This window comes from Mya arenaria, chromosome 8 (genome assembly GCF_026914265.1).
Source record: "Mya arenaria isolate MELC-2E11 chromosome 8, ASM2691426v1".
Taxonomy (NCBI): Eukaryota; Metazoa; Mollusca; class Bivalvia; order Myida; family Myidae; genus Mya; species Mya arenaria.
The window spans coordinates 64,898,969-64,911,479 of record NC_069129.1 but is presented as its reverse complement, the minus strand read 5'-3'; the positions used below and the strand labels follow the sequence as shown (position 1 = coordinate 64,911,479).

General features: G+C 36.4%; 1 protein-coding gene across 6 annotated transcripts in view; it reads right to left on the bottom strand.

The window, feature by feature from the left end:
- Window positions 1-533: 533 nt before the first annotated feature.
- The window catches only part of LOC128244841 (tRNA-specific adenosine deaminase 1-like), a 31,852-nt gene continuing 19,874 nt past the window's right edge, over window positions 534-12,511 (bottom strand). For all 6 annotated transcript variants that reach the window (XM_052962935.1, XM_052962936.1, XM_052962934.1 and 3 more), the window contains 5 exons: window positions 11,762-11,905; window positions 7,105-7,292; window positions 6,272-6,374; window positions 4,201-4,287; window positions 534-3,942 (listed from right to left, as the gene is read on the bottom strand). In XM_052962935.1, coding sequence (XP_052818895.1) covers window positions 3,813-3,942; window positions 4,201-4,287; window positions 6,272-6,374; window positions 7,105-7,292; window positions 11,762-11,905 — 652 coding nt within the window. In that variant the 3' untranslated portion in view covers window positions 534-3,812. The remainder of the gene's footprint in view (window positions 3,943-4,200; window positions 4,288-6,271; window positions 6,375-7,104; window positions 7,293-11,761; window positions 11,906-12,511) is intronic.

The window sequence follows — 12,511 nt, the reverse complement described above, 5'->3', positions numbered from 1 at the left end:
CTTGTTGATAGTTAACCACTCGTGTAATATAAATGAACTGTGCCAAGCAGAAATGCGTCTTTTAGTAAATATGACAATAGAAGCAAATATGAAGTTGAAGATTTCTGTAAGTAAAATCAAGATGGCGGAAACCACAGCATGCCATGTTTTGAAGGTCATGGATACTTTTTATGAAAAGCTCCTATTTCTGTAAAATTTCTTGTACAAGATACTTAAATCTGCTTATTTTGACTCGTACTATTTCTGCTTGTTGCAGTTCAGTTTCAGATACTCTTAATCTCCCATTTTGATTCTCCACATGTTATTAATAGTTTGCCTTCTATGCATGTAAGTGCTGAACACTCATGATTTGTGATCTGTTTGTTTACATATCTTTCATGAGTGGTTTCATATAGCTAATTGTATGTGAATTTAGTTGTTATGGTTATATAATTTAAGCTTGTCTGTTGTTTCAGTCAATGTCAGGAATCTTTAACCTTTAAGCTAAGCAATAACTCAAAAACTCCTCAGGATATTTAAATTAAACTTTATACTCCTGTTGCCAGAGACAATACCCACATATAAACAAGGCCCAGAACTCTGGCTTTTATAATTGTAGTTTTGTCCCTGTTTTGACATATGATAAAGAAGAGCGTTTGCGCTTACTCTGCACAATTCCTGTTGTAGTATCACATGCATGTGTACTTAGCTCCTCACAATTCCTGTTGTAGTATCACATGCATGTGTACTTAGCTCCTCACAATTCCTGTTGTAGTATCACATGCATGTGTACTTAGCTCCTCACAATTCCTGTTGTAGTATCACATGCATGTGTACTGAGCTCCTCACAATTCCTGTTGTAGTATCACATGCATGTGTACTTAGCTCCTCACAATTCCTGTTGTAGTATCACATACATGTGTACTTAGCTCCTCACAATTCCTGTTGTAGTATCACATACATTTGTAATTAAAATTACTGGTGTCAAGCAAAAGGTTAAGGAGATTATTAATCTTTTTTCATAATTTGATTTAACAACAATCTGATGTCTTTGTTTAGTGCATTGCTAAAAAAAATTGAGCATAATATCATTTTGTTAAACTGCATAAAATACTATATATACTTATCAATATATACTTTACTAAATGTTGTCTAGATTTCAATGTATTAGTCCTGTTGTGATAAAATTGCTCATTAAACAGCCAATACAAAAAAGTGTTGTCTTTCTCCCCAGGACATATAATGATCTATATAATTATATGAGTGAAAAAACAACAACATGGTAATGAAGATCGTCAGGAGGCAATTGGCTTTTACCATATAAATTTAAATATTTAAGTTTTAGATAGACAAGAAAAGTTTTATATATACAAGTATTCTTACTTCAGATGTGACAATTTTTCTGAATAAACCTTAATAAAAAAAAAAATCACATTTCTTAAGCTTTAATGGAAACTGTACTAGTTTTGCTTGCACGCTTACGCACACTTACTTTATTCCACTTATATCTTTGGGCATTCCTGACCTATAAGCATGACCTTGATGTTTTATTTGAAATTATGTCTCCTCCATTCATGGGGAGACATATTGTTTTTGCCCTGTCCGTCAGTGCTTATGTCACACTTCGTTTCCGCTCAATAACTATAAAACGCTTAGAAGGAATTTCATACTTGGTATGCTAGTTGGTCATGACTAGTAGATGACCCCCATCGATTTTGAGATCAGTAGGTCAAAGGTCAAGGTCGCCCTGACCTTGAGGTCAAGAAACGGTTTCTGCTCAATAACTAAAGATTCTTTGGGTTCAGGAACTTCATACTTGGTATGATAGTTGTTCATGACTAGTAGAATACCCCTATTGATTTTGAGATCAAAAGGTCAAGGTTAACTTCTGGTAAAAATCGATATGTTGGCGGTGACCTTAAGCTTAAAAATGGTTTCTCCTTAATGGCTAAAAAACGCTTGTACCCAGGAACTTTATACTTGGCATGCTAGTTGTTCATGACTCCTATTGATTTTGAGATCAGTAGGTCAACGGTCAAGGTCACCGTGACCTTGAGGTAAAGAAACGGTTTGCGCTCAATAACTTAAAAACGCTTGCACCCAGGAACTTCATACTTTGAATAGTTGGTCATGACTAGTAGATGAACCCTATTGATTTTAAGATCAAACGGTCAGTCGCCATGAGCTTGAGGTAAAGAAACGGTTACTGCTCAGTAACTAAAGAACGCTTGCACCCAGGAACTTCATACTTGGTATACAAGGTGGTCATGACTAGTTGTTGACCCCTATTGATTTTGTGATCAGTCAGTCCGTCAGTCTGTACGTCACACTTTGTTTCCGCTCAATAAATAGAGAATGCTTGCACCCAGGAACTTCTGTCATGACTAGTAGATGACCCCTATTGATTTTGAGATCAGTAGGTCAAAGGTCAAGGTCGCAGTAGATGTTCACTATTTTATACGGGTGAATAAACCGAACTTCACTGTTGGATTGTCTCCAGTCCAAAATTACAAATTTCATGTCCATTTATTTTTTCTCAGCTACGACCACACAATAGGGGAGACAAGCGCTTTTTCAAAAAAGCAATCTCTAGTTTTGTCTGATGCACGATATGAAAGTGTTTTAAAATTTTGTGAAGTTTGAATATAATTGCTACTAAGTGATATATCACACCAAGTTGTATGTAATCCATATTGCGCGTAGAGAACGCCTTGAATACATAACACACTTTCTCTGGTACACATGTGAATTTCTCATGATTACAAAGTTATGACTGAGGCACTAAATATTGCTATGGAATCTAAAAAAGGTACCACTGACCTACAAGTGTGACCTTGACATTTGTTATGAGATATATATATATATTGATCTGTGAAACATTTTCATGGTACTTGATAATTCTGTGAAGTTCAAAATCTGATTAAGAGCAACAAAGCTGAGGCATGAACTATTACTAAGAAATCTCTGGGCGCCTCCAACAACTAATAATAGTGACGTTGACATTTGAGGTGAGAGCACATACATTATGCGTGACACACCACATTTCATCTACAAGACGCGATGTTAACAGATTGACAGACCAATGGACAGCACACACAGTTTGACTACACTAACTAGGGCCATCACAGGAGTGATAAGGGCCCAAAACGATAGCATATTTGAAAGGGGGTGTACTTTGAAGGCATGTTATTAAATTATTGGTAACTTCTGTAGCAGGCATTTTAATAGTATGGCATGACATCCTTGACAAATATGTATTGCTTTCTATCTATTGACTTAATTTCTAAACTGTTTTTATGTAATGAACAACACCATAAAAATGTCATTATTATGCCTTCTTTCAGCTCAGCTTTAGCCATAGCCTTTGTCTCATTGTTTGGTTATATGTGTATTTATGGCAAGGCCCATAACTCTTGCTAAAATCTTTGCCAAACTATGGTACCGGTATGTTTTCATCAACTGAGGAAGTATTAGTATTATAATTTTTTGGGACCAATTTTCGTGAAAATTCACAGAAATGATCTTTGAATTAATCTCTACGGTAGTTGCTTACACCCCCCCCCCCCCCCACACACACACTGATGACACGAGATCAAAAATGATCTTTTGCAAGATCAATAAAAAAAATCATTGGTTTACAGGTTTGTTTTAGTATTCTTTAAACTTAGCTTAAAAATAAGGTTTGGTTCTACTACCTAAGTTGCTTAATGAATACGGCCCAAGCAGGAGATTGGCCAAGGACACTTGATTCACACACAGATATCAAATGAGTAATACAATATTGAAGGTGACACATTTCCTATCATTTATTTTCTATTATAATACAGACGACATCAAGTAAAGTCTGTGTATCCTGAAGGCTTGTGTTGCCAGTTCTTGAAGATACTTAGCAACTGTTGCCATGATAATTGGTAATCAGTAGCGGCCATCTTGTAGTCATGGTATGTGTGTAGAGTTTTATTTCTGGAATAAAGATATTTCATCATGTTTTCTGGAAAAAAACATAGTAACATTTCTACCTACTATGTGATTGTACAATTTCATTTTTTTAAACAGTGATTTCTCCCCCAATACCTTTTGCTGCAGCTTTTATGGTAACAATTAATGACTCCATGTATACTGATAATTTGGAATCTATTCATAAACTGTTCAAATTTAATGCACTGTTGTGATCCATGAATGCTCAACATCCTTCAACAGTACTCCTTTTATTTGTGTTACCTAATTGAGTCCGGCAGGTTTTCTGGAGGGATATCTGATACAAGACTCAGGAAAAGGTCAAACAGGGATTTGCTACACATTGCACTCCTGCAAACCAAAAATAGCAGTACATAATGAGATGCATAGCTGCAGGTAAGAATATGCATACTAAGGTATTTAAGAAGATAGTATTTAATTTTATAGATATGGTTCACTTTGATCCAACATATTTGTAAGAACATTGAGCACAGAATGGCATACACTCATGATTATATATAGAATGCTGCCAAACAGGAGCTCCAAACTGCATTAAATGTACACTGAACAGCTACCAAATGGGGGCCCCAAATTGCTTTAATGTACACAAACAGCATCCAAACAGGGAATCCAAAGTGCATTAAATGTACGTTAACAGCTACCAAACAGGAGCTCCAAATTGCAGTACAGGTACTTAAAACAGCTGCCAAACCAGATCTCTGAATTGCATTAAATGTACAATAACAGCTACAGAACAGGAGCTCCAAATTGCATTACCTGTACATGGACAGCTACTAGACATGGGCTCCAAACTGCATTACATGTACATGGACAGCTACTAGACATGGGCTCCAAACTGCATTACATGTACATGAACAGCTAGCAAACAGGAGCTTCAAATAGCATTACAAGTACATGGCCAGCTTCCAACCAGGAGCTCCAAACTGCATTACATGTACATGAACAGCTAGCAAACAGGAGCTTCAAATAGCATTACAAGTACATGGCCAGCTTCCAACCAGGAGCTCCAAATTGCATTACAAGTACATGAACAGATACCAGATAGGGGCTCAAAATTGCATTACATGTACACTGAACAGCTGCCAAACAGGGGCCCCAAGTTGCATTAAATGTACACTGAACAGCTACCAAACAGGGACCCCAAATTGCATTAAATGTACATCGAACAGCTACCAAAATGGAGCACCATATTGCATGAAATTTACATTAACAGCTACCAAACAGGAGCTCTAATTTGCATAACAAGTACATGAACAGATACCAGACAGGAGCTCCAAATTGCATTAAATGAACACTGAACAGCAACCAAAAAGGAGCCCCATATTGCATGAAATGTACATTTACAGCTACCAAACAGGAGCTCTAATTTGCATAACAAGTACATGAACAGATACCAGAAAGGAGCTCCAAATTGCATTACAACTCCAAATTGCATTACAAGTACATGAACAGCTACCAAACAGGACTTCCAAATTGCATTAAATGAAAACCAACAGCTACTTATCAGGGGCTCCAAATTGCATTACAAGTACATGAACAGCCTCCAAACAGGGGCTCCAATTTGCATTACACATACATGAACAGCTACCAAACAGGGTCTCCAAATTGCATAACAAGTATATGAACAAGTACCAAACAGGGGCTCCAAATTGCATTAAATGTACATGAACAGCTACCAAACAGGAGCCCCAAATTGCATTACACATACATGAACAGCTACCAAACAGGGGCTCCAAATTGCATTAAGTGTACACTGAACACCTACCAAACAGGGGCTTCCAAATTGCATTAAATGTACACTGAATACCTACCAAACAGGAGCCCCAAATCGCATTGAATGTACACTAAACAGCTACCAAACAGGGACCCCAAATTGCATTAAATGTACACTGAACAGCTACCAAACAGGGGCCTCAAATTGCATTGAATGTACATGAACAGGTACCAAACAGGGCCCCCTTATTGCATTAAATGTACATGAACAGCTATCAAACAGGGGCCCCAAATTGCATTAAATGTACATGAACAGGTATCAAACAGGGCCCCCTTATTGCATTAAATGTACATGAACAGCTATCAAACAGGGGTTCCAAATTGCATTAAATGATAACCTACAGCTACAAACAAGGGCTTCAAAATGCATAGCAAACAGCAGCTTAAACGGATTTAAATGCACACACTACAATAGGCCAAGTTTTGAAAATTAAACACTTGTCCTGAAGTGGCATAAGCAGATTCTTGACATGAATGTCAGGCACATAAATAGTTATGTCTTTCTTTCACACTATATCTTAAAAAACAATCCTCTGCAAACCTGGCTTTTTCTGTGTGCCTGTTTTTGGCAGTGACGCCCTGTTTCTTGCCGAGGACAGTAACGTCGGTCATCCCTCCATCTTCACCAAGGTGCCATCCCAAACCTGAAAGAACAAGCCATGATGTTTTGGCAGGTAAAAGGTGTATTGATAAAAACGTTAACATATTTTATCAGCATTGAGGAGCACTTGTATGATGAATGAAAACCTGCAATGACTTATACAAACTTTAAGGAAAGTTCCCAAATTCTGTTAACACACACAATCACAGAGTGAAGATTTTTACTGTGTATTTTTGTGACATCTTGTGTAAATCTCACAGTTCCATTTACATATCAGGGTCATACATTAAGGACAATTTTCACAAGAGCAATTTTAGAAGGATTTTAAAGAATGCAGTAGTATTGCTGAAATTCTCTTGAAATGGCTCCTTGGATTCTTCCCAAACAGTCCCATGGTGTATGAGTAAGATTCCTTCTATGACAGACATATATTCCTATACTTTAGATGTTAAAGTATATTAAATAAAAATTAACATGTGTTTGGAATTTTCTAGTTTTAACTGAGCCAAAGGTCATAACTATTTTGAGTGTAATTCAAAAATCGAACAATGGGTGCACAAATGAAAATGCAGTTGACACATTATTCTAGTCAAGGTCCATAACTCTGGTCTTGCTTGATATGTGTACAACTTTCAGTGCTGAACAATGATCCTTCTCTCAAGTGTAGATTAAATTGGTATTACAATGCAAAGCATATATACCCCACATAACAGTGCATTGCTATTGTAGTAGTTTATCGAAGTTTCACGTTGTGTACATGTGTCTGTGCGTACCTACAGAGCTGGGTACTAGACTGACCCCTGGGTTCTGCTCCTCCACCACCTGTCTGCTGTATGGGAATGTCAGGGGACTCTGAAGAAACACCGGTTGGTGGTGACAGTAGCCCCTGGGCAGGGCACCCTCCACACCCTCACTGCGGGACACCAGAGCTCGATACATGGAGTGCTTGTCATACGGGCAGCTGTAATGTGAAAAAGAGTGATAGAATACCACCCTGTCTGCACTGCAGAAACCCAGGATGTTCTGTCCCACAATCCTTGCACTTCATGACACAAGTACTTGATGCCCTGTGGTATCGAGAAAGAAAATCACATAGCGATTGCACTATGGGATTGTTTCACAATCCCTCAAGCTTCACCTGACTTTGACATGCAACTGTTGTCTGCACATGGAATTTAAAACTATTACTTTTGTTTGCATGCCCGATCATCATTAAATTTTCATGAAACATTTCAGAGTACAAAATATTATGTTTTTCTAGCATTAGTTACATCCACCTCACAGAATGTTAACTTAATGTATAACAGCAACTGCAATTTGAACTGAAATGTTCAATTTCAGTTCAAAGCATTTTCTGGCTTAATCAATAACTTGTGTCATTATGCTGAACATTTTCAAATAGACTGTGAGAGCCATTTCCATACCAGACCAACCAGGTATTTGTTAACATCTTGCTGTAATCTTCCATAGTAAGAAGAAATAAAAAGTTTCGTAATCATAAACCTAGCGTGCACACTTCTTGAGATATAATAGGACCCAGCTTTTCCAATAAAAGACATAAACACTAGTTGTGTTACCTATTTTTTTGCCAAGTTGTACCAAGTTTCATTTAAACATCTTAAACTTTTTTTAATTATGGCCAAGTTTAAGGTTTTTAAAAAAAATAAATATTCTTTTCCAAAGGGCTTAATTGGACAGTTATTAAAGTCAGTGTTATGGGCTTTGCACATTGTTTCCCACTACATGTGTAGTACCAAGTTTTCTTAAAATATCTTGAATAGTCTTTTAGCTGTTGGCAAAGGTTTTGCACCACGATGCTGCTATCGCCAGGCTATCACAATAGGACAACTTTTTATCTTTGACAAATAGGTAGGCAAACTAATCAAATCTTGTTGGAAATACCTCAGATCACCAGTATTCGCATGAAATTTCAGAGCAGAAAACAAAGAAATCCCTCTCAAACATGGTACAAGATTGACTCATAAAATTAATGTCTTCCTGGGAGTTCCATTAATTTTGTTGTAAATACTAAAGCTAAAAAGATATTTAGTTCTTTTATGCGCAACAACAACAACTCAGGAGCACCTTAACACATGAAAACACTTGCCAAATTGAACTTAATAGCTGCAGCAGGGATCGAATGTCTCAAATTATAGGCTTGGAAGTAATAGGTTTTTGACTGGGGATGCAAGTATTTGTCATTGGTTTCAGAGAGTGAACGGGAACAGGAACTCAGGGGAATGGCTGTGAGATGGTAATTACATGTTGCCTTCGAACGACAGTAAAAACAATTGGCATAAAATCTGATAAGCTTTCTAAATTAGAGAACAAAAATGACTAATCTTTGCTGTTAAATGTTAAATTAATCTATTTGCTTCTTTCAACTTTATTCCTCATAAGGCTAATTTTTTGTTCGTTTCCAATTTCACATTTAACTGTTTTTTGTGTGTGTTTTTAAGGTAAACATGTTTTTGAATATCATTTTCTTCCTTAAAAAAGTAATTGTCCTACTAGTGCAATAAACTATTGAAAAAATATATATTATAGCCAAAAGGAAAAAAAATACTTTATGCCAATAAATGGGTCTATTACAATTTTAAATTAAGGTAAGTCTGGACATCTCTAACAAACAATTTTTTTTTGTTACACTTAAGGCCACACCAAATCGATATTTCGTTCCGCGGATTTACCGCTCCTATTTTTTTGAAAATGTAAAAAAAATATTTATATTTTTTTTGTGCGCCCGCACCTCCATTTTGATCGCCAAGTACATTTTTTTCAGGTAATAATTTATTTAAAGGCTAAAAATAATCAAGTATAATTTTTCTACGCTAGTTTTCGTGTTTTGGAAAAGGGAAGTTACAGATGCGTAGTGTTTTTATACTGTAGATCGATCGGTTTAGCATGGGTTTCAATAAATTCAATCAAAATGGCGGCTTCCGGTATAAACTAAACCCGTCCCTGCATTTTTTATGAAAAACACTTTCGATTAGTCCCAAAAATACACCCAAAGCTAGCTCAATCTGATAGTCTGTGTCAGGTTTTCCAGTTTCACTGCCTATCACCCAAGTGCCTGTGCGTCTGTATTTTCTAAGGCGTTTTGGCCCAAAAAGCCATTCTTTGAGGTTTTTCAACTGAACCTTGACTCAAATGGCATTCTAAGCATCAAATGGGGCAGTTCTACACATCTTTGCACACATTTCAAGTTCTTGCAGTCAAATTTTCACCAAATTTGGACATTTTCAGTGCTCGTAAGATTGCAGACGACTCATTTTTAAAAAAAAAAATAGGCGAAAGTGGTGAAAACCAGACAATAGCATATTTTGATCAACCAGACAAGATAAATGCATTTAATTGTGAAAATTTGCCAGAAATAGTGAAATGCAATACATTTCTTACCAAAAATAACACTTTTTAAACAAAGCAGTTTGGTCCCTTTTAGGTTACACACCACCATTGTTATTCCCTATATAATTCAATGTAAAACTATAATTTTTAGACAACATTTAAAGGCATTTCGAGCGAATGCAGGCTATGATAACCACATATATTCTTAAAGTACAAGCTTTAAATTACCTTTTAAGCCAATAAAAAAAGGGGGGTCAAGTTATTCTTAAGAAAAATCACTCCACTTGAAAAACAAGCTCTAAAAATTGCACCGTCCGCCATGACAGATCTTTCAAAATGACCTTTCAACTATAGGGTAGCGGTTTATGCTTTAATCTCTACTCTAAATGATAAATCAAGCACGAATAGATACTTAAGGTATAAAAGTTTCAGGAATAATGATAGTTTTGATTTACAGTGTATTGAGCATGTGAAAACATGTATATCAATCATAAAAACATTTTTTTTTATTGAGAATTTTCCACACAACGGAAGTACATATGACGTAATGGTGACATCATTCCTATAAACAATGTGGCTCCAAGTTTGGAAATTAAATCTTATTTTTTACAATAAATATGTCTTAAGCATGCTTGAAGTCATTGTTGATCGTCTCATGCACTAAAGGATCATTATTTAAAGCAATCATTATGCAATAAAGCATGTGTATCTAAGACTGGTAGCGATTATATTGCGTAATTAGTGACTCGTTTTGAATGGAAATCGGACAGGTCAACTTAACTGGAACATGAGTCATTGTTTGGTCCAAATTGATGTATCAAGCTCATTTTTGATCAAATTCTGACAAAACAACAGTTATGAACAAACATCTTTTCACAAATAGCGATATAAACACTGGTCTGGATATACCTCAACATAAGTAAGCGGCTAAGTTTATCACCTTATATTTTGTTTTTATTTGCAGCATAATCCGGGATTGTAATATACTTGTCAATTGTAACCACTGCCCCGCCCACCCCTCGCCCTTGTTCCAGGGGTATACCGGGGACAGCAGAGGCAATGGGCTGTGTTTTTACCTTTCAGGTGGCCCTGCAGTGCCTAGTGAAAGTGGTTTTGTCTTCATATTGAAGATAGACAGGAGTGGGCCTCACATAGGTATTCGGGGTTGCGGGGCCATTTGGCAGGGATTTTACCAGCAGTGTGTCCCTGCAGTCGGGTATTTTACCCGGGTTTTGAGAGACCGGAAGTCAAAGTCCCCGCTATTCTGGACTTGGTGGGGGGGGGGGGGGCATATACAATTGGCTGGTGCATAAAAACATCTAAATAACCCAAAAAAGTACTCTGAAAAATACCCTTGTTCTTTTTGTTTTAATAAGCACATGTCATTGCATTTCCTGTGATAATAAAAACAAAATTTAGTCTATGTTATATGGAGTCTGATGTTTGATGATGCCTGTGTAAGTGATCATTTTTTACAAATCCCACATCAATCCTAAGTTATGTCTAAATACAGTTGCATATGATGTTAAACTGATTCAGGTAGATTTATATAAGTCGTTTCAAACTTTTTACTAAAAGCAGGGTTATTTATTATTATGAATGATCGTCATATTAAAGTACGTTTTAATTATATAAGACATAAGATTTATCGATATAATGTTTGTACTAAACACGGATGACTAAATAGTATGCATTCCGACATTTTCCCAATGTCCATTAAAGGTTCAGTTCAAGATGGCATTAAAATGGGTTTAAGGGCAATTATTTTGAACAATCTTTCATATTTATATTGAATATAAGGAAAAATATATTTTTCGCTCTTCGCTCGCTTCGGTTTTTATGAAAACTGACAAACTTTTATTTTTATTTTTTTTTCGCTCGCTCGCTCCAATTTTTTTGGGCAAAAATCCGAGGAACTAAACAATAATTTGGTGTGGCCTAAGTTTAAAGTTGGAAAAGTACTCATTTCACTAAATTCAGCTCAAGTAGTTAAACTTACCATACAGGTATATTCAAACCACTGTGAAATTGAATTTGTGATATAAGGTTTTCTCTTCACTATTAAATAACATCCCCACATACCTGCCGACCACAACTGACACAAGGTAGATAGGTGTGTCTAGGAAGTGTGCTAGCAGTGCCCCCTGTAGGCCTACCACACACCAGCGTGCCAGCTTGTCACTACAGCTCATACACAATGTCCTCTCCCCACGACCTGGCTTTGTCCTGGAAAAAGACAAGAATCAGTCTAGGGTTGGTCATTCTATTTGTTTAATTTGAATATATATGTTAGCCCAAACTTTGTCCAAAAGAAACAAACTTACCATAAGTTGATGAACAATATTTAATTTGATCATTTATGTAACGCAGTAACGATTTAAAAGTTAACAACGATGACGTTAACATGACGTTAACACATTGAAGACCACAACTTTCATTAGCGTTTATAATGTGATTGAAAATTAATTACGGCTGTGGTGTTGCGTGATTGGTTGATTGACATTATTATGTGATGTTATCAATGTATCCTTCACAGGTCAACATATCCACTTCTTTTGTTAAAGTCCCAGTGGCAGTGTGGACCAGCCAGCTGTTTTCTTATGTTTTCTTGACTTTACCGTTGTGAGTTTGAACCTCACTAAAACCAAAAAACCTTTTTTATGCTATACTGTATTTTTAACTGCAATTTTGATATCAAAGAGTAAAATAATGATACAATAAGTGTCAGATGCATTACAGGGAAAACTAATTTTTGTTCCAAAAACATGAGCGAGTCCCTTTAATGAAACCTGTCTGACCAAACGACAATGTCTGGTTTTCTTTAAGAGGGTC